The sequence below is a fragment of the Carettochelys insculpta genome, chromosome 1, assembly GCF_033958435.1.
Source record: "Carettochelys insculpta isolate YL-2023 chromosome 1, ASM3395843v1, whole genome shotgun sequence".
In the NCBI taxonomy this organism is placed as follows: domain Eukaryota; kingdom Metazoa; phylum Chordata; order Testudines; family Carettochelyidae; genus Carettochelys; species Carettochelys insculpta.
In genome coordinates this window covers 108,957,834-108,981,158 of record NC_134137.1, presented here as the reverse complement: position 1 = coordinate 108,981,158, position 23,325 = coordinate 108,957,834, and the positions used below count along the sequence as shown (strand labels likewise).

At 45.8% G+C, this 23,325-nt stretch overlaps 1 protein-coding gene across 5 annotated transcripts in view; it reads left to right on the top strand.

Annotated features, from left to right (window-relative positions):
- GGACT (gamma-glutamylamine cyclotransferase) overlaps nt 1-23,325 on the top strand; it is a 122,752-nt gene that overhangs the window by 54,366 nt on the left and 45,061 nt on the right. For all 5 annotated transcript variants that reach the window (XM_074989687.1, XM_074989679.1, XM_074989669.1 and 2 more), the window contains one exon: nt 16,876-17,359. In XM_074989687.1, coding sequence (XP_074845788.1) covers nt 16,876-17,356 — 481 coding nt within the window. In that variant the 3' untranslated portion in view covers nt 17,357-17,359. The remainder of the gene's footprint in view (nt 1-16,875; nt 17,360-23,325) is intronic.

The window sequence follows — 23,325 nt, the reverse complement described above, 5'->3', positions numbered from 1 at the left end:
AGGTCCCTTCCAGTTCTATGAGATGTTTATCTCCATATATTATTATCTTTAACATATTCATTTAAAAATGTAACAACATCACAGTTGGATATTTGGACAATTGAGAGGAAAACAAATGTGCAAGTTAAATACCTTTCTTATGTAATTAATTTAACTATCTTGTGTGCTTTTTCAGTTTTAACTTTGGTGACTAGGAAGAAATCAAAGATAATGAGCTCTGTGTAGCTCCACAAGCCTTAGCTCTCCTCTCCAGAGGATTTATCAATTCATCTTTGATAGTGATTGTTCCTCATTAAAGATCATATGGTGTCACATTACTAGTATGCTGTCATGATCCAGGCAAGCTTTATTGCTGGCCTGGAAAATAGTAATTAATGAATTTGGCTATTCTGCGTAGCTGATTTGTGTTAGTCCAGACTGCAGGACCTATCACTGCATGATATATCTTCAGTTTCAGAAGTGCTGAACATGATCTCCATGCAAAAGTTCCAGTCAAGACCCTGCCGGTGCTTCCTTTTTCGGCAGATTCATCACCGCCTCAGTACTGCTACCTCAGGGGAATAGGCAACAAGAGAATAAAACTGGGAATGAGGGAAAAGAAATCCCTGTCTCAGAGATGTCAGGTTCACTTCTACCCATATCTTGTCACTGCTGGATTAACTTCCTTATTCTATATAGACTTTCCCAATGTGGTGTGGATAGGAAAAGATGACAGATAAAAGAATAGGATGCAACTAAGACCTATATTAAAGGGATTTGATTGGGGAAAGGAAGATAAAATCAACATATGATTAATACAACAAAGGGTAAACTAAAACAAAAGCATCCTTTATGAACTGCGTGAGTGTAACTGCAGTGGGGTATGAAGCCCAGGCTGGAACTATCCCACTTGGCCTGGGAAGAAAAGGAGATAGAAAATTATGAGATCACGCAGACTATGTAACCCTTGGGAGAAAGATCAAGGAATATGGAGCACAGGTGGCCTTCTCATCTATCCTCCCTGTGGAAGGAAGGGGTCCACGGAGGGACCGTTGAATCACAGAGGTAAATGTGTGGTTGCGTAGGTGGTATAGTAGGGAAGGATTTGGTTTCTTTGACCCTGGGATTCTGTTTCATTAACAGGGATTGCTGAGAAGAGACAGGATCCACCTCACTAGAAGAGGAAAGAGCATCTTTGTGGGCAGGCTTGCAAACTTAGTGAGGAGAGCTTTAAACTAGGTTTGTCAGGGGGAAGGTGACACAAGCCCGGAGGTAAGTGGGGAAGGAGGAGGGAACAATCAAGTGGGTTTCCTGGGTGAAGAGGAGAAAGTGGGCCAATTGGCCCCTTCTCTAAGATGCTTGTACGCTAATGCCAGAAGCCTGGGGAACAAACAGGAAGAACTAGAGGCCCTGGCACAGTCACACAAGTATGAGGTGGTTGGAATAACGGAGACTTGGTGGGACGATTTGCGTAACTGGAGCACAGTCATGGAAGGTTATAAATTGTTTAGGGAGGACAGACAGGGGAGAAAAGGAGGAGGAGTTGCGCTCTATGTGAGGGAGCAGTATGATTGCTCAGAGCTCCAGTATGAGGAAGGAGAAAAACCAGTTGAGTGTCTTTGGGTTAAGCTTAGAGGTGGAAGTAACAGAGGTGATGTTGTAGTTGGTGTCTGTTATAGACCGACAGATCAGGGAGAGGAGATAGATGAGGTTTTCTTCAGACAGCTGAGTGAAGCTTCCAAATCACAGGCCCTGGTTCTCATGAGAGACTTTAATCATCCGGACATTTGTTGGGAGACCAATACATCAGCACACAGACAATCCAGGAAGTTTTTGGAGAATGTTAGGGATAACTTCTTGGTACAAGTGCTGACGGAACTGACCAGGGGCCATGCGCAACTTGACCTGCTGCTCACAAACAGGGAAGAACTAGTAGAAGAAATAGAAGTGGGAGGGAACCTGCGCTGCAGCGACCATGAGATCGTAGATTTCAGGATCCGGACAAAAGGAAGAAGGGTGAGCAGTAACATATAGACACTTGATTTCAGAAGAGCAGAGTTTGATTCCCTAAGAGACCAGATGAGCAGGATCCCTTGGGAAACAAAGATGAAGGGGAAAAGAGTTGAAGAGAACTGGAAGTATTTTAAAGAAGTCTTACTGAAGGCACAGGAACAAACAATCCCGCTGCGTAGTAAGGAATGCAAACATGGTAGGCAACCTGCTTGGCTTAACAGGGAAATCCTTAGTCAGTTTAAATTAAAAAAGGATGCGTACAAGAAATGGAAACGTGGACAGTTGACTAAGGAGGAGTATAAACATATGGCTGGAGAATGCCGGGCAGTAATCAGAAAAGCGAAAGCACAATTGGTACTGCAGCTGGCAAGGGATGTGAAGAGTAGCAAGAAGGGTTTCTACAGGCATGTGAACAATAAACAGGTTGTCAGAGAAGGTGTGGGGCCATTACTGGATGAGAGTGGTTACCTAGTGACAGATGATGCAGGAAAAGCTGAAGTACTCAATGCTTTTTTTGCCTCAGTCTTCATGGACAAAGTCAACTTCCCCATGACGGTCCTATATGATGCAGTATGGGAAGGTGGAGGGCAGCCATCTGTGGGGAAGGAACAAGTTCTGAGCTATCTAGAAAAACTAGATGTGCACAAGTCCATGGGTCTGGATTTAATGCACCCCAGGGTACTGAGGGAATTGGCAGAGGTCGTTGCTGAACCTTTGGCCATTATCCTTGAAGACTCTTGGAGATCGGGGGAGATACCGGATGACTGGAAGAAGGCAAATGTAGTGCCCATCTTTAAAAAGGGAAAGAAGGACAATCCAGGGAACTATAGACCCGTCAGCCTTACCTCAATCCCTGGGAAAATAATGGAGGGAATCCTCAAGGAATCCATTTTGAAGCACTGGGAAGAGGGGAAATTGATCAAAAGTAGCCAACATGGATTCACCAGGGGCAGGTCCTGCCTGACCAATCTGATTAGCTTCTATGATGAGGTAACAGGCTCTGTAGACGTGGGGAAGTCAGTGGATGTGATACACCTTGACTTCAGCAAGGCTTTTGATATGGTCTCCCACAACATTCTTGTCCATAAGTTAAGGAAATATGGATTGGATCCTTGGACTATAAGATGGATAGAAAGCTGACTTGATGGTCGGGCCCAATGGGTAGCGGTCAATGGCTCAATAGCTGGATGGCGGTCTGTTTCAAGCAGACTGCCGCAAGACTCCTGTTCTGGGGCTGGTGTTATTCAACATCTTTATTAATGACCTGGATAAGGCACTGGGTTGCACCCTCAGCAAATTTGCAGATGACACAAAACTAGTGGGAGAGGTAGATACATTGGAGAGTAGAGAGAGACTCCAGAGGGACCTGGATAAATTGGAGGACTGGGACAAAAGAAATCTGATGCGGTTCAATAAGGAGAAGTGTAGAGTCCTGCACCTGGCTCAGAAGAATCCCAAACATTGTTCCAGGCTGGGGACCGACTGGCTCAGCAGCAGTGCGATGGAAAAGGACCCAGGGGTTATGGTGGATGAAAGGCTGGATATGAGTAAACAGTGTGCCCTTGTAGCCAAGAAAACTAACGGCATACTGGAGTGCATTAGGAGGAGCATTTCGAGCAGATCTAGAGAAGTAGTTATTCCTCTTTATTCGGCACTGGTGAGGCCACATCTGGAATATTGTGTCTAGTTTTGGGCCCCCCAGTATAAAAAGGATGTGGATTTGCTGGAGCAGGTTCAGCGAAGGGCAACAAAAATGATTAAGGGGCTGGAGCACAAGACCTATGAGGATAGGCTGAGGGATTTGGGCTTGTTTAGTTTACAGAAGAGAAGACTTAGAGGTGATTTAATAGCAGCCTTCAACTTCCTGAAGTGGAGCTCTAAAAAGGAGGGTGAGAAACTGTTCTCAGTGGTGTCAGATGGCAGGATAAGGAGTACTGGTCAGAAGTTGAAGAGGGAAAGGTGTAGGTTAGCTATTTGGAAAAACTACTTCACCAGGTGGGTGGTGAAGCATTGGAATGTGTTGTCTAGAGAGGTGGTGGATTCTCCATCCCTTGAGGTTTTTAAGTCCCGGCTGGACAACGTCCTGACTGGGATGACTTAGTAGGGGTTGATCCTGCTTGAAGCAGGGGGCTGGACTAGATGACCTCCTGAGGTCCCTTCCAGCCCTATGATTCTGTGAAAAGACCCTTTATGTGCAGGATGAGTACACTGTGCAATGTTTGGGACCTACGACCTTCAGGCTAATTTAAAGCCCTCAAGGAGGAATGCTGGTGAGATCCAGCACACGGTGCTGATCGTCGCAGAGAGGAGTCTTTTAGGATGACTGTTTGTCACTAGATTGCAGGAGTACAGAGATGGAAGTAGACAACTTTCTCCTCGCTAAGGAACAGATGACGAACTGGCATACACACGACACTTGAGAGTGGCAAGTGGCAACATACAAACGTAAACTCAACATGCACTAGCACTGAGACGGACAGCACACTACTGTGATTGTACAGAGCATGTAAAGAGGCTTCGGCAGGAAACCCTCAGATTGCCCTTTAGGAAAAAACAGGTTGACCTATTTACACCTAACAGAGTCTGGTCTCAAAAGTCCTCTGTGTCTGATGCAATAAGTAACATGGAATCCAGAGTCTCAGTTCATGGACTCCATTTTGATTTTACAAGGGCCTATTTGTAACACATAAAACATACACCAATTAACATTATAAATTGCTTAACAATAATAAAAGAATATTTTTAATTCAGTACTTTTATGTGGCTCTTCTGAGTATTCTGAAAGGTTTGGCATTCCATACCCACATTCTTAAATCGTAAAAGTGGTGAAACTCTGCCAGCCTTCCAAACTACCCAGTACCAGCTGGAAGCTGAATTTATTTTTGAAATGGTTAATAGAGCAGCTTTCTTAGCCTATGGCTCTTTGTATTTCCTATTTGTTTAAATGGATCCTTCTTGTAACCAGTCATCTCTGCAAGACGGGTCAGTGAGAATGCCTTGCCAATCAAGAAACTGTTTCTACAATCCTTTCCTGACAAAACAGTTTTAGGAACAAACACAAAATTCCTTTCAAAGTTCAGGACGTTCCATTCCAACTGACCCAAACAACCTCATACTAAAGATTTAAGATGTCACCACCTGAACGCTTACAGCATTTTTAATTTTACCTGGGACAGAACAAAGTCTCTCAGGGAATCGAATGCTTTGTTCTTTTTATGTTGGCAAGAATAAAGGCATCCAAAGCAACTGTGTCTTGGTGAGGCAGTCAGATGATGTTCAGCTTTACAGGGAGGCTGTATAAATTCTTTCTTCCAGGCTAAGCGCATTTTAGTAGGCTTTTTTCAGCTTCTTGAAGAGAGGCATAGAACTTCGCTGAGCAGTGATCTGGCCATCTCTGCAGTCTTTTATGAAGTGCTACAGAAAAGTTGATTTTAAATACTGAATGGATTACTGAGGACTTATTTACACTATGCATTAGTCTGCACTTGAGGGATCTAACTTGCACTATTTGTTAGTGTTGCAATTGTGGCCCATGTAGACCTGCTGGTGTACATGAGAAGTTCCATAATTTGTATTAATGTAGTACCATTTGAAATGGAATTTAATATGCAGTGGACAACTCTTAGTGCCTAGCAGCAGGGTCTGCATGGTTCATTATTGTGTGGTGTGTCTGTGTGCACAGTAATTTATGCCCTTCTAGGTGGGCTAATGCACCACATGGACAGGCCTGGACTCTTGCAGTCTGTCGAGCTCCATATTTTCTTTTCCATTCTTTTTTTATGTTTTATAGTCATACTCAATCTGAGCTTTAGTAATAAAGCAAGTTCAAACATTTCTATGCAATAACAGGAAATATTCTGAGACTTAGTATGTGCTCACCTGGCTGCAAAACCTACGTTCTTCTTTGAGTGATTACTCATGTGCAATCCAATTTGCGTGCACGCCAGTGCATGCCCAATTGCCAGAAGCTTTTTGCCCTAGCTGGTAGCGCTAGGGTCTGTGCAGCACACCCTGGAGTGGCACCTGTATGGTCGCCCATATATGCACCACCTGACCCACCCCCCACTCAGTTCCTTCTCAGTGAGTTGTCGGTTGCTGGAGCTCCCTCATTGTTGAGCATTCGCTGGCAGCCTTTATTGTTAAATTAGTTGGTTGATAGGGAAAGGGGACTATAGAGGAAGTTCCCCAGGAATTCTGGGGGCAGGGGTTTTATTCCCATTATTTCCTAATTCTGAAAGTGAAAGGGGGATTAAGGCCAGTCTTGGACCTGTGAAACCTGAACAAATTTGTGAGAAAGATAAAGTTTCATATGCTATCCTTGGGCATAATTATCCCAATGCTGGAACGAGGGGACTGGTTTGCCGCTCTTGACTTACAGGACATATTTCCCTATTACAATCTATCCACCTCACAGAAGGTTCCTCTGGTTTGTGCTAGGGAAGGACCATTACCAGTTTACAGTCCTCCCATTCGGCTTCACCTCGGCCCGAGAATCTATCCCAAAAATATGTCAGTAGTGGCGGCCTTCCTACGCAAGCAGGGGTGCAGCTCTTCTCCTACCCAGATGACTGGCTGATCCGAGGTTGGTCGCAGCAACCAGTGGCGCCATGGGTGCACCTGATGTGACAGACTTTCAAAACACTAAGCCTCCTAGTGAACACGGCAAAGTCCGTACTAGCCCCAACTCAGGTCATGGAGTTTGTGGGCACCTGACTAGATGCAGAGCAAGCCAGGACCTTTCTGCTCTAGAGCAAGGTCCAAGCCATGGCGTCTTGCATCCAAGGCCTGATCAGGTTCCCAACCACAACAGCCAGAGGATGCCTCAGACTGTTGGGCCTTATGGCGGCATGCATGTTCATAGTCCAGTATGCCACGTTACGAATGCGCCCCTTTCAGCTGTGGCTTGCCTCAGTATACAGACCTGTCAGGGACAACATAGACAAGTTAGTGACAGTCCCCCCAAGAGTGTTAACGGCATTACACTGGTGGCTAGAGGCCCAGTCAATCGGCATGGGAGTGCCCTTCAATCCCCTGCAACCCTCCCTCTCCCTGGTCAGAGATGCCTCAGACTTGGGCTGGGGGGCACACCTGGGGGACTGCCAGACTCAGGCTGTGTGGATGAAGACCGAGGCTCAGCTCCACATAAACATGCGGGAGCTCAGAGCATTTTGGCTGGCATGCAGAGTGTTTCAGAGTGAACTGAAGGGGCAGTGTGTTGCAGTCAGCACAGACAATACATAAACAAACAAGGGGGCACACGCTCATCACCCCAGTGTTTCGAGGCCCTCACGCTCTGGGACTTCTGCAGCCAGCACCAGATTCTTCTGAGGGCGTTCTACCTGCCTGGGGCTCACAAATCTCTAGCGGACTGCCTCAGCAGGTCCTTCATGGACCACGAGTGGTCATTACACACCGACAGATTGAGTTCAATTTTCCAGAGGTGGGGACGTCCCCAGGTAGACCTCTTTGCCACTCATCTCAACACAAAGTGGAGGACGTTCTGCTCTTACCAAAACCAAAGCCTGGGGTCTTGGGCAGATGCCTTCAGCATTCATTGGTCGGGACCCTTGCTTTACACCTTCACACCGATACCGCTCATCCACCGAACACTGCTGAAAATTCGTTCGGACCAAGCATCAGTTATCCTGGTGGTCCCAGCTTGGGCTCGGCAGCACTGGTACTTGACTCTTTTGGAGATGTCCGTTCATGACCCAGAGGTGCTTCCGCTATGCCCGTATCTGCTGAGACAAGAGGAGGGGAGACTGTGGCACCCCAGTCGCCACGCACTGCATCTCACATCATGGAGGCTCCATAGCTGAGACCGGTCAAGCTGGCCTGCTCCGAACCTGTCAGGGAATTATTGTTAAACAGCAGGACGTCCTCTACGAGGGTAACATATGTAGCCAAATGGAAGAGGTTTACGATATGGGTCACTCAAAGGGGATTATCCGCAGGGGAGGCCCCAATACCTTGTATCCTAGACTACTTGCTGGCCCTCAACCAGACAGGGCTGCCACTATCCTCCCTGAGAGTGCACTTGGCAGTTATTTTAGCATTTCACCCAGGGCCTGGGATGTCATCGGTCTTCTCAGACCCAGTGGTGAAAAGGTTCACGAAGGGAATGGAAAGAGTCAAACTGCAGGTTCAGGGCCCCTGCCAACATGGGACCTTAATTTGGTATTGTCTAAGCTTATGGCTCCCCATTTGAACCCCTTGCCACCTGTTCCATGTTATTCCTTAGTTACAAGACAGCATTCCTGGTGGCCATTACCTCAGCCAGAAGGCTGTCGGAGCTCAGGGCCCTGACGGTGGACCCACTTTATACGGTGTTCCACAAAGATAAGGTCAGGCTGAGACCCCATCTGGTGTTTCTGCCGAAGGCAGTCTTCCCCTTCCACATTAACCAAGACATCACCTTACCAGTGTTTTATCCAAAGCCCCATGCCTCCCCTAGGGAGCAGAGCTTACACACTTTGGATGTCCAGAGGGCGCTGGTCATCTTCTGTGGACGGGACCAGACCCTTCCAAAAGTCGCAGCAGTTGTTTCTTGCAGTGGTGGACAGGATGAAGGGGCACCCACGTTCCTCTCAGCAGATCTCCTCCTGGATAGTGGCCTGTATCGGAGAGTGCTACAAACTGACGGGGGCTCCCCTTCCCCTGATCAGGGCTCACTCCACCAGGGCACCGGCATCCTCTGCGGCATACTTGGCCAGGGACCCGATCCAGGACATCTGCAGGGTGGCCACTTGGTTCTCCATTCACACGTTTGCAGTGCATTACGCAGAAACGCAAGACACACGGGATGACGTTGCGGTGGGCAGGGCTGTCCTGCACTCCTTCCAGGGCTCCGACCCTGCCTCCTAGGCATTGGCTTGCATTCACCCAAATTGGAATGCACATGAGCAATCACGAAGAAAAGACAGTTTCCTGTTCTGTAACTGGTGTTCTTCGAGATGTGTTGCTCATGTCCATTCCAAAACCCTCCCGCCTTCCCCCCATCAGAGTAGCTGGCAAGAAGGAACTGAGTGCAAGGGCGGGTCGCGCTGTGCCTATATGGGTGGCCATACGGGCGCCACTCCAGGGGGCGCCACACCGACCCTAGGGCAAAAAAAGCTTCTGGCAACTGGGCATGCACCGGCACACACCCCAATTGGAATGGATATGAGCAACACATCTCGAAGAACACCAGTTACAGAACAGGTAACTGTCTTTTTAACTCAGGTTTAAAAATGCCTGTATTCTGCCTTTACAGTAGGGGTGGGGAACCTTTTTTTTGGGTCATGGGCTGCTGATCCACAGAAAAATCAGCTGGGAACCACATATAAGTGAGAAGCGCCAAAAAAAGGCACCACAAAAGTCTCACTGATTTGACCCCCCGAAACACCGCTTTCCTCTCACTCGCCAGCATCATGGGCAAGGACATGGAAAGGGTGGGGCTGAGGGTCAGGGCTCCCCACCCCCCAGGCCAGGTTAACTCTTCTGTGGGCTTGGCGTGGGGCCAAAAATGGGGTTGTTCTGGGTTCAGTGTGGGTAGGGGCCTGGTAGAGGGTAGATGTGTGGTCTGGGAGGTGACTGTTTGGAGTGTGGATGGGAGGGAGGGCGCAGGAATGAGCTGGGGATGGTAGATCTGGGTGGAAGGTAAGATGCATAAATAGGCAGGAGGTGGGGTAGCAGAGGGATTGAGGAGTGGGCTGGAAGTGACACGTCTGGGCAGGAGTTAGAGTGTAGGAATGGGTTGGAGGTGGGGTGTGTAGGGGGGAGAGGGTGCAGGAAGAGAGTGGCCATGGGGGGGGGGGCTGTGCAGGAGGGGTACAGGAGCCATGGGGAGGGAGGGTGCAGGAACAGGCTAAGGGTGGGCAATATGGGTGGGAGGTAGGGTGCAGGAGTGGACGGGTGATGGGGATGGCACTTACCTCCCCATGCTGCTCCCGCTGGTTTCTCTCTTGCTGCTCCCAGGCACTGCCCTACCATTGCTTTAATTGGCCAGAATTCTGCCCAATCAGAGCAACAGGGGCTGGTGCCTGGAAGAGGTGGGGATAAAAGCCTTTCCAGACAGCCCTGCACTGCCATTCCCTCACATGGAGAAGGAGGAAGAGGAGCGCTGGCACCACTGCTTCCTTCCCCCACCAGGTGGAATCTGTGGGCCAGCTCTTGCTCCCAGCTTGCCTGCCTCCATTCCGACACTCAGGGTTCCATAACCCACATTCACGGTGGGTTGGATGATGGGGAGGGAAGTCCCTGATCCTTGGGGGCCTGACCTAGGAGAGCCTCATGGGGTGGATTGCAAGCTGGGGTTTCCCTACCCCTGCTTTACTCTGAAGTGTCAAATGTATGTTGTAACTAGCTGCATGGAAATACAGATAGCAGTGTTTGTGGACAACAAGGTGATGTCCTCTGTGCAAACTTTTTTGGGGTGCCCCCCCCAATGCTGATTTGGCTTTAAACCCACTCCATCGTTTTTTTTTTCTTTCCTGCTGAAAGTGAAACAATGCCCTAGCACTTACACTTGTTAGGCAAATACATGTTTTTTAATATAAACTGAAGCGTTGTGCCCTGGGGTGGAGATATGATTTTGGGCTGGTTACTCTGGCATGTTTATATAGCAAGAGATGTGCATTTCTTCAGTGAAGATTGTTAAAAGACGCTTTACATTATTGTTCACGTACTGTTAACTTTTGGCCTGGAAAAAGAAAACAAAAATATTTTTTAATATGTGAAAAAACACACCTAAGTTTCCATGCATCATCAAAGTGAATGACAAAAATGTGGCTGATTATTAAACAATGCTGGTGAGTTAGTGCCAGGAATTTTCACACTGTTGCAATTCCTGACAGAAGGACACTTTAGTTGTAGATGCTAGTTGTAAATATCTTCCAGACAGTAATGCTTAGGTTTAAGAATGCTAAAACATCTAATGCTGGAGTGAAAAGGAATCTGTAAAATAGGGTGGTGCAACATTACAGGTACTCCTCAGTAATATCCAACATGGCATTGGTTACTATAATGCTGTTTGCTTTTACAAACCAGCACTTCAGAGTGTGAGAGAACGACTGCTGAGAGGGGACTGTAACCTCTTGATTTCAAAGGAACCATCATTTCACTGGTGCCTCTGTGGTTAATGCAAGAAAGGTGTTTTGCCATAAACTGTTCTGAGGTATTCGGCGAGGTTGAAAAGGGGTCGGCCCAAGCAGGAAGCCCATGTCTGTGCTATAAAGAAAATAGCAAGTAACAAAATGAAAGCATCAAAGAACCAACAGGATGCAGTCCCAAGAGTCCTTTCTGGCATGTTGGTCCTCCTTGAAAGTTAGCATTGAGTGAAGAATGACCTTAAAATTCATTTCATTGAAACAGACTGAGCTCAAGTTTAAAGTTCAAGGCATTTTGTTTTTTCACCTGTTTCCTACAGTTCTAAGAAACTTCTGAAGAATTAATGTGTAACTATATCTGGTCATTGAGCCAACACTAAGAATTTTTCTCTGGGGAAAATAATGTTACTGTATAAAGGGGGAGAAATGGATATAGTTCTTATTTGCAAAAAAAATTTCAACAAAGTAAAATTCAAATCACTGTTACCATGATGGCTAACATCCCTGCTGCTGCACTAGGGCAGTCTCTTTCTAAAACCCCTAGAAAGAGCCAACAATTGTCTGAAAAATCATAGAAAGGCTATTTATTATGGATTTACAGCTTGGCAAGTGGGGCAGTGGTCTTGTTTTAGAGATACCCCTCGAGCAAAGAGTCTAATTATGACAGTTTAGACTAATCTCCAATTCCAGGTCTACTGAGCTAACATTTAGCAATAGGTCCGGGCATCACTTTCACATGGGCTACATCTACACTACAGAGATCTTTCAAAAGAAGCCCTTCTGGAAGGTTTCTTCCAAAAGAACTTATTTCAAAAGAGTGCGTCCACACACAAAGTCAGATAAAAAGCGTGATCTGCTCTTTCAAAAGAGAGCGTCCATTCAGCCCCTGCTCTTTCAAAAGAGCAGGCCAGGTGTCAAAAAACCAGGCCCCTTGATGACTGCGCTTTCTAGTAAAATGGCCTGCAGCGCATCTACACGTTTTCTTTCAAAAGAAAGTTTTAAAAGGGGGCACTCTTCCTGAAACAGGAAAGGAAGCATGATTTCGAAAGGAGTGCCACATTCTTTTGATTCACTTTTGAAAGACCACTTTGTGTGTGTAGACGTGCTATGGGATCTTTCGAAAGAGCCCCCTTTTTTCAAAAAATCTTTTGAAAGACTTTGCTAGTGTAGATGCAACCATAATGTTTCAATTGTTAGGCAGTAAGCTGTGGGGAACATCAAGCAGAGAATCAGTTGTTAGGCAGGTTTATAAGTGAATACACTATTAAAGTCTTGTTACTGCTCATGTTCAGCAGTTCTGTTTGTTTTCTAGCATTGTTTAGAGCTGACTTTTATTGTAACCTATTACAGTTTCTAATTTCATTATCCAAAAATGCAGTTATTTTACCTTCTAGTCTTAACGTCTAGCCTTGACAAAATGACTAGCGATACGTTGCATCAACAGTTTGGCAGGCTGTCACTCACACTTAAAAGAAATAATTTGAAGAGATGACATACATATTTCACTCACATTCCCATGCCATTAAACTTTAATGACTATACTATGAATGTTTCATGAAAGTACTTTTGAATGGGTTTGTTTTGCTCAGGGAGCTAGTTGTGCATTATAGTACCTGATTTTTCCATAGGCTAGGGTAGTAGAGGTATGAAGTGTCAAACTAGATCACCTGAAGAGGCAGGCACCTTTTTGTTTTCATTGTTAAATATTTTATCTGGTAGTAGTGCCTACAACATGTTTTAGAGTGTGATTTAGCAGTTTGAAAGTCTTAAAATTAGATCCTGCTCTTTAGTCTCTTGCCACAAGGTGGCTAAAATGTGTTTAAATCAACAAAATACAGTGATCAGAAATTATGCTAATCATTTGTAACTGTTTTTGTGATGCAATGAGCAACAATCAGGGTGGGTGGTTGGTTGGTTGTAATGCAGAGTGAGCAACAAACGGGATTTATTGTTCATTATGCAGAGAACTGTGTAAATTGTGCTTACAGGAAACTACAGTCAGCATCTATTTTCATGTATGGGTGTTCTGTGCTCTTGTTGGACTGCATTTAATTTTTTTTTTCAAAAGTAAGTCAGGTTGGCCACTTTAATAATTTAGCTTTAAAGTGAACTTACTGTGAAAAAGTATAGTAGCTTTTTATTGTTGTGTACTTGAAGTCACAATTTTTGAGGCAAAGCAGGTCAGGTCTTGTTACACTAGACAGATGTGTTATATTTAGATGCAGGACGGTGATTGAAACATCCATTTATGCATTGATCTTTACATGGTAAATTCACTTTTTTAAATGTGATGTCACACCAAACTGACACTGGGACTGCACTGTTGATTTTAAAATAGTCCAATAATATTAAACATTCAGTACACTTTAATAAATGAAAATTGTATGTGCATGTTTTCTTCAACAGCCTTCCCACTGGACACTTTTTTTAAACAGTAACTTCAGATGCACAGTGCAGAAAATCTGTTCAATGAAAATAAAACATATCTTTTTCTTACAGACGCACTATTTACAATTGAGCTTCTTGTGTTTATTTTAGTTTTCCTTTTTATATTTTACCTTATTAACTCTGGCAAGTAACCCCTTGGTTGTGAACAATTTAATTCACAATTCATTTTTCTGATTCAAAGTGAACACAAGTGCCCTAATCCCCTAATGGGAATTAATTGCATGTTTCAGTGCTTAACTCTGATCCTGTCTCAATCCCCACTGGGACAAGTTTTTTTCCTGAAGGATCGGTGTTTGTTATTCAAAACACAAGCTGAAAGGTAATGGGTTTTCTTATAAAAGGGACTAAGAACAACCGAATATTAATACTCCTTTTATTGTAAGGGAATGAACTGTATCCCAAAACTCATTCCACACCATGAATGGTAAATTATGTTGAACTAAATTATACTATACTTTGAGAGAACACAGAGCAAATCAGTGTGATCTTTTTTCCCCCAAAGTTTGGGTTTTTAATTTTGTTTTGAGGAAACAATATAATTTGGTGTTAGTAGATATTTTTTTTTCTCACTGAAGTAATACCATTATGTCAAAGGGGCTGCTGAGTCTTTTAAAATTACAAATGTATAAATCAATAACATACCCTTTTGAATAATCCAGCTGTACCCTACCTGCCATAAATATTTGAGGTTCACTAAGTTAAGAACAATTAACAAAAAAAAAAAAAAAACATGTTAATTCAATTTTGCTTTAAAGATTTTGTCTAATAAGCCTCTTTCAAAAATGCATTAGGTTTGCCTCATTTTGGCAAGTAGCTGCCAGTCGACTGCCCTAGGTAAAAATGAGAACTGTGAGGGAAGTTTAGTGACTGATGGTGAAAATTGGAAGAGTATCAAACAGTTTGAAAATGCTTTTGTTAGGGAAGAGGGACAGCTTAAGCTTCTTGTTTCATACCTTTTTGTAAAGCCACTCCCTTCTCCCACACTAACCCCTATGGACTGTTACACTCAAAAGTAAAACCAGGACTCAGACAATGTACTTATTCAGTCTTTGTTCAAGTGTTGCCTAGGAAAAGTAAGTTAAGGGTGAAGGCCAGTGGCAAGGGCTTGAACAACACGTACCATACTTTCCTTCTGCATCACCTTCAAATCAGGCTTTTGTTTCCCTGATATGTGCTCAAATTCACCCTTTTCTTGTCTCCCCTGCCATGGTAAATAACATTTTTACTCATCATTCAGAAAAGAAAGGGCTTGTGGTCTCAATGGGCTTGTGAGCATACCAGTCCTCTGGTAGTACCCAATCTGTAAGCTGTCATTTTACAGTTGTTGCAAGTACCCCAGGGCACCTTTTTTGCTAAATGGATAAGTCTAACAGGTCCTTAAGAACATAACAGCCATACTGGATCAGACCAAAAGTCCATCTAGCCCAGCATCCTGTTTTCCAAAAGTGGCCAATGCCCCAGAAGGAGTAAACAGAACAGAGAGTCATTAAGTGATCCCTCTCCTGTCATCCATTTCCAGCCTCTGAAAAACAGAGACTTAAGACACCACTCTTATGATCCTGGCTAATAGCTATTGATGGACCTAACCTCCATGAATGTATCTACTTCTTTTTTGAACCCTGTGAAAGGCCTTGTCTTCACAACATTCTCTAGCAAGGAATTCCACAGGCCTACACTGTCTCCTCTTTCCTAAGCTGAAAAGTCCCAGTCTTTTTAATCTCTCTGCACATGGCCCCCTTTCCAAATCCCTAACTGTTTTCTTGTCCTTTTCTGAACCTTTTCCCATGCCTATATATATATATATATATATTTAGAGATGAGGTGAGCGCATCTCTAGGCAGTATCCAAGATGTGGGCATACTATGGCTTTACACAGAGGCAATAAGATATCTTATGTCTTATTCTCTATCCCTTTTTATTGATTCCTTGCCAGTGTTTCCTTTTTCCCCATCTGTGGGCAGAGTAGATTTTGTGTGCACCAAGGCATGTGCAGATGTGCATAACCAATAGAAACGCATGCTGCCAGCTGTGGGCACTCTGCAAATCAGCTGGGCAGCACTCAGTCTCTGCTGGGCAGCCGCTCAAGTGCTCAGCTTATAGGGAAACACTGAGCCTTGAACTTGGACCATTGTTTTCAACTGGCAGTGACTTATTTGTGATCTCACTTTCCTTGCACTTTGCCTCCCACCCCAAATCTGGTATTATTGTCACTGGTTTGAATTCATAGTGACTCACAATGCTGAGGTTCCAGTAGATTCTTCAACACATTAAATGGACTAACCCCATGGCATGCTTTTGCCACTATACTTCTGAAACGTCACACATGGCGACTTCTGTTTCTGAGCCTTGGTACAATTGTAAAATTCTTGCAAATCAGGCGTCCTAGTCCTCTGTTTCCTTAGGCCAGAGCTTCTGTAAACCTCTTCAAGACACCTCTCTTGATTTAAGGTGGGACCAAGCTTGCAGCATCATATGAAGAAATAAATCTTGTCTCCTTGTCTGTATGCTCTCATGCAACATAACAGGATGATGTGATGCTGTGTTCAAACACTTGATTTTGCTTTTAAATGGTTAATGCCACACCCCTCTACCTGTGTGACAATTAGCCAAACATTCATGTTGAAATGGATCGATTCTGTTGTCTCTTAGCAAAGCACTTTCTTCAGTGTGAGACAAAGGGCTTTTAAATGTGGGATAAGGGTAGCCACACACTTTTCTTCTGAGGTGGAAAGCATCCCAGATGCTAAGACTGTTATTGCTATAAATAAAAAAGTCAAAGGCAGTCTTAAAACCTCCTGCAGGCAACCCTCAAATGTAATAGGTATGGGAACAGACAGTTAAAAAATGTAATCATGTCCATACAATACTTGGCCATAACTGAAGGATTTCCACATTGTCTTTGGCAAAGGATGTATAAATGGTAGTGCAGTTGTTTGGTAATGGAAATAACTCCCTGGGTTGCTTTTAGTTTGTCATTAAGCATCATTACAGCAAGGGTTATGTAACCTTGTGAAAGAAAGAACCACATATTCTGGTTTCACTGCAGTGCAAAAATACTTTTGGTGGTGGTTGTGGTTGGCGTACTGCAAGAGTAGAAAGTACCTACCAACAGGAGAGAAAATGAAAGATTAATAGAATAGACTTCGTATGCTAGGTTTGAGCAAGAGGAGAGATGCTGATGTGGCAATTTATATGCTTGTAAATTGCATGTAAGAACATTCCCTTGCTTAGTTCTATGCCCAAATAGCTGTGTATATGTACATTGAATGTGTATTGTAAACTGAATTTTGAATGTAATATTTTATGAAAGATGAAGCAATACTTACTTCAGTCTCTATTCTGTCGGTAGAATGGCTCGTGTCTTTGTGTATGGAACCCTTAAAAGAGGCCAACCCAACCACCAGCACATGAGAAATGGTATCCATGGAACATCAGAATTCCTAGGCAGGGGACACACCGTGGAGAAATACCCTTTGGTGATTGCAGAAAAATACAACATTCCTTTTTTGCTGAACATCCCAGGCAAGGGACAGCATGTTAATGGGGAGATTTATTCTGTTGATAACCAGATGCTGCAATTCCTTGATGAATTTGAAAATTGCCCAGACATGTATCAACGAACTCCTCTGAGAATTGCAGTAGTAGAGTGGGAAGATAAATGCAGTGCACCTGAAGAGAGGCCAGCTGTTAACAGCATTATGGAATGCTTTGTCTACAGCACAACTACCTACCAGCCAGAGTGGATAAATCTCCCCTACTACAACAATTACAATTCCTTTGGGAGTCATGGTCTTCATTATGTGACCCGTGAAAGTAGAGAGAACAAATAGAAGGTAACAAAATATTGACAAAATGCACTAACCACATGTTGATCACACTCCTCCCTCAAATATATGTAGACTATAGGTTCAACCTCTTAAATCTGGACTTCTCTCATCTGGCAACATCTGTTGTCTGACATGACCATGGATGTTGCAGGACCAGCGAGTCCTGGGACTGAGGCAGGGTTGCTTGGCCTGGGCCAGAGCTGGATCCCCCACTGGACCTGCTGCAACAGGTGAGGATGGGGATGGTGGGGTGGGGGGGAAGAGTCCCAGATGGAGCACAGTGCTGGAGTCAGTGTCCTTGATGGAGCCCCTGCCAGTGGGCCAAGTGGCTGGAGAGCAGCTGGAGAGCCAGCAGTGAGCACAAGGGCCCCAGTGGCTGGGAAAATGGTTGTGCAGCAGTGGGAGGGGGAAGCCAAAGAGCCGGTAGGAAGCTGACCAGGAAACTGTGGTCTGGGGACCAGCTGGGGAGCTGCAGGGCTGGGAGCAGCCAGGGACCTGCAGGGCTGGGAGCCAGGGGGGGCGCTGCAGGTGGTGTTGGAAAGCCACAGGCAGGGGTGCCTCAGAGCCAGTGCAAAGTCTGGAAAGGGGGGGCAGGAGGGCAGCTCCAAGCACACCGACCACCCCTCGTCTGGCAAAATCCCTTGTCCAGGACTGGTCAGGTCCCAAGGGTGCCAGATGAGGGAGGTACAACTTGTACCTTTACTGAAGCACTACGGCCTTTTGCAACTTTTCAGCCACAGCATTGCTGGCCTCATTACCATACACATGCAAACTCTCATGGCAAGCCTGGCAAAATTCTACTTGTTCCCTCAACCAAAAAGAATAATTTGTTTTTGATTGGTGAGTGAAACACTTCAGCACTGGGCTTTTTCTTGTAAAGTCAAGATAAAAGCAGCTGAGTAGAAGGGTTTTTCCACAGTAAGTGGTGACATGTCAGTTTTGTAAAACTAAAAATGGTATTGGTACTGCAACCACAGAGAATGAAATATGGCTGGTTTCAGCACATTGAAAAAGCAGCTCAGATTACTGCACAACAATCCTCAGTCAGCAAATGTCTGAAAAGAAAACAATTACATCTTGTCAAGTGCTCTAAGAAGTGATACAAAAAATAGAGAGAACTAGAAAAAGCCAAAATAGTGAACTAAATATACTATTTGTTATTACCTGCTATTTCTTTCTACCTTCTGCTGTTTTATTCCATTTTAGCAGTAATGCGGGAGGCCTACGGGGTTCTCTGAAAGACATTAGCTTGAGCTAGGGCGGTATGGCTTTCTGGACAGTTCCACACAGATATAAATGGGAATGCATCTGCATTCCCAGACTTTAGTTTAGCTAGTAGATGGCTTTTTTTCTCATGTGTGCTCCCAAGATGGTATGGCCCTATCAGATCCACGCTCCTGTTGATTGTAAAGGGAAGGCCAAGGGCTTAGGTGGGATCTTGCTCCAAATGCCCATTTTTGGAGGTTGTTAATGAGGCTGCAATTTTACGCATATTCAAAGCAGCTGTTAGTATTATTCCCCCATCAGGTATGTGTACCCTGAACAATCGTAGGGTGTAGAAAGAGAAGTTACTCACCTGTGTAGTAACGATGGTTCTTCGAGATGTGTCCCCGTGGGTGCTCCACCGTTCCTTCTCCACCGTAGGTGTCAGGCTCGCCCCGGCGCCACAGCTCGGAAATTCTTCAGTAGTCTCCGTCGGGTCGCGCATGCGCTGATGCACGTCGGCTCTTCGCGCGCTTACGGTCACGTGCGCGATCCAGTCCCCGCCAGTTCCTGATCAACCGCTCCGGATGTCTCTGAAAAACACAAACAGAGCTCCAAAGTGGGGAGGAACGGGTGAGTAGTGGAGCACCCACGGGGACACATCTCGAAGAACCATCGTTATTACACAGGTGAGTAACTTCTCTTTCTTCTTTGAGTGGTCCCCGTGGGTGCTCCACCGTAGGTGACTACCCAGCAGTAACACCCCCCCCCCCCGAAAAAGGAGGTGGGTACCCGATTTATGCGCAGCTTGCCCTTGAAAGGACTGCTGTCGACACGCATGTATCTTCATCAAGCATCCTGTGCATGGCGTAGTGCTTGGCGAAGGTGTCATAGGAAGACCACGTCGCCGCTCTGCAGATGTCTCTCAGTGCGATTCCCTTGAAGAAGGCCGTCGACGCCGCCATCGCCCTAGTGGAGTGGGCCCTGGGCGGAACTGGCAGAGGAGTCTTGCGAAGCTCATAACACAGTCTTATGCATGACACGATGTGATTTGAAATCCTCTGCGAAGACAGTGCTTCCCCTTTTGACCTGGATGCAATGGACACCAGGAGTCTGTCCGTTTTCCGGAAAAGTTTAGTTCTATCGCTGTAGAAGGCCAGTGCCCTTCTTACATCCAGTAAGTGCAACTGTGCCTCTTCGCTCGAGTTGTGAGGCTTAGGATAGAACGAGGGCAATACTATTGGTTCGTTGATATGAAAATCTGAAGAGACCTTTGGAACGAAGGCTGGGTGCAAACGTAAGACCACCACCTCCTTTGAGAATATCGTGCAGGGTGGTGTGGACATTATGGCTGCGAGCTCGCTCACTCTGCGAGCTGACGTGATTGCCAGGAGGAAGGTCGTTTTAATGGTAAGTAGTCGAAGGGGGACCGTAGCCAATGGTTCAAAGGGCGGTCCCAAGAGCGTGTGTAGAACTAAGTCTAAACTCCATGACGGCGGTATTGGTTTCTGAGGGGGGTACAGATTTACCAACCCCTTTAGGAAGCATGAGACAACAGGATGGGCAAATATGATTGATCCATCCTCTTCATGTCGAAAAGCTGATATAGCCGCCAGATGAACCTTTATAGAGGATAGAGAGAGTCCCTTTTGTTTGAGTTGTAGCAGGTAGTCCAGAATCATAGGTATAGTGGCGTCCTGAGGTGTCAGTTGCTTGGAAGAGCACCAATCGGAAAAACGCGACCATTTGTGTTGATAAGTCTTTCTGGTGGAAGTCCTATGACTACATTCCAGGACTTGCTGCACTCCCTCTGAGCATGTAGTCTCTAGGGCGCCGAGACATGGATTAACCATGCTTGTAGCCGGAGTCTTTGCGGGTGGGGGTGCAGTATTGACCCCCCAAGCCTGTGTGAGAATGTCCGGCACTGTTGGTAGGGGAAATGGCTGATGCTGTGCCATGCGTAGAAGCAATGGGAACCATTGTTGCCAATCCCAGGTCAGGACTATGAGTATCATGCGTGCTCTCTCCCTTTTGGCTTTCTCCAAGACCTTGTGTATGAGTGTTGTGGGAGGGAACACAAAGTAGAGGGCCCTTCCATGGGATCATGAAGGCGTCCCCCAAAGACCCCTGTCCCATGCCCACTCTGGAGCAGTATCGGGGACATTTCTTGTTGTCACGAGTGGCGAACAAGTCGATTTGGGGAAAACCCCATCTGCGGAACACTTGGTGAAGCAGGTCTGAACGGATCTGCCACTCATGTGTGGGCGCTAAGTGTCTGCTGAGTTGGTCTGCCTTTACGTTGTGGACACCCGGTAAGTATGAAGCTTTTATGGTTATATTGTTGGCAATGCACCAGTTCCACAGTCGGACCGCCTCCGCACAGAGTGTACGAGATCTGGCCCCCCCCTTTCGGTTTATATAAAACATGGTGGTGGTGTTGGCGGTATTTACGCCGACTATTTTTCCGCGCAGATAATTCTGAAAATGCCTGCATGCATTGAACACTGCTCTGAGTTCTAATATGTTTATATGCAGTGTCTTCTCTGCAGGGGACCATAAACCTTGAGTGGTTTTGTTGTCCATGTGTGCCCCCCATCCCGTATGGGAGGCATCTGTTGTAATGAAAACAGTAATTTGTGGTTGGCGGAAGGGCACCCCTGTTAGTAGATTCTTGGGGTCTGCCCACCATGTTAGTGACCTTCGTGCCTCCGTTGTGAGTGACACCATCTTGTGAACGGTATGGATTGATGGTTTGTATACAGTTGCCAACCAATGCTGCAATCCTCGCATGTGCAGCCTGGCGTTTTGTACCACAAACGTGGTGGTCGCCATACGCCCCAGTAGTTGTAAGCACGTTAGGACTGAGACAGTGGGGCTGTATGTTATTAGTTGTACTAGAGACTCGATGGTGCGAAAATGGGTGTTGGACAAATATACCCTTGACATGACAGAATCTATCCGAGCCCCTATAAATTCTATATTTTGCGTGGGGTCGGTCTTTGACTTTGAGAAGTTGATGATGAGGCCCAGTGAGGTAAATGTGTTTCTGGTAATGTGTATCATCCGTAATACCTCTGCCTGGGAAGCTCCCTTAGCAGGCAATCATCCAGGTACAGGAAGTTGAAAACGCCCTGTCTGTGCAGGTATGCTGACACCACCACTAAGGTCTTGGTGAAGACTCTGGGCGCTGAAGAGAGGCCGAATGGAAGGACTCTGTACTGAAAATGATCTGTGCCAACAATAAACCGGAGGAAGCGCCTGTGCGCTGGATGAATTGCGATATGAAAATACGCATCCTGTAAGTCGAGGGCTGCAAACCAATCTCTGTCGTCTAGTGCCGTGATTATTGAAGCCATCGTAGTCATCTTGAAGTGCTGTTTGCGCAGATATTGGTTGAGTGCCCATAGATCCAAAATGGGTCTCCACCCTCCTGTCTTCTTCTCTGTCAGGAAGTACCTGGAGTAGAAACCTTTGCCTTGAAATTGCTCCAGTACTCTCTCCACCGCCCCTATGAATAGGAGGTGGTCCACCTCCCGCCTTAGTTCCGGTAGGTGATAGGGGTCTCTGAGAAGGGGTGCGGTGGGACGATTTGGTGGAGGTAATGATTGGAAGGGGATCGTGTATCCTGTGTTCACAATCTCCAATACCCACTTGTCCGAAGTGATGCTTTTCCATTGTGGGTAGAATGGCTTGAGTCGGTGATGGAACATGTACTGAGATTGGCACTGAGAGACGGTCTTGGTTTCGCGACCCTCGACGTACCCGTCAAACCTGCTGTCTTATATTTTGCACTGAGGAGGCGTTGCCTTGTTGAGGTCGATGTCTAGGGGCCTTGTAATGTGGCTGTTGATGACGTCCCTGATCATACCCCTGTTGAAAGTGGGTACGTTGCGGTTGGTAACCATAACGGCGTTGTTGAGGATAAAACTTTTTCCTTCTGTATGGTGGGGTGTATATCCCCAAAGTCTGAAGTGTCGCTCTGGAGTCTTTACTAGAGTGTAAGACTGAGTCGGTTGATTCGGCAAATAATTTTGTTTTGTCAAAGGCAAGGTCTGCTATTTTTACTTGTAGTTCCTTGGGAATGCCGGAGGTGTGGAGCCATGACTCCCTGCGCATTACAACCACAGTGGCTACGGCACGAGCCGCTGTGTCCACTACATTTAATGCAATCTGGACGCCTGCTCAAGAAGCCACGTAACCTTCCTGTACAATTGCCTTAAGGATCGGCTTCTTATCCTCCGGGAGGAAGTCCATGAGGGTGGTAAGTTTGGAGTAGTTGTCGAAATTGTGGTTTGACAAATGGGCAGCATAGTTAGCCATGCGAAGCAACAGGGTAGATGATGAGTAGGCCTTTCTACTGAGAAGATCCAGTTTCTTTATATCCTTGTCCAGTCCCCCAGATTTATACTGGGACGTTTTGGATCTATGTTGAGAGGATTCGACCACTAGCGAATTTGGCTGTGGATGACTAAACAAGAATTCCATACCTTTAGCAGGGACGAAGTACTTTTTGTCTGCCCTTTTGTCGTTAGGAGGAGCGGAGGCTGGAGTTTGCCATATGTTAGTGGCTGCCTCCATAATTGCATCGTCCAATGGTATAGCTATTTTAGAAGAGGACGGGGGCCTGAGGTTTTTAAGAAGCTTGTGGTGCTTTTCCTGCACTTCCGCCACCTGAATGTCCTGAGATTGAGCTACCCTTTTGAACAGCTCCAGGAATTGTTTTAGGTCATCTGGGGGGGAAATGTCCCCAGGAATCACCGCTTTGTCTG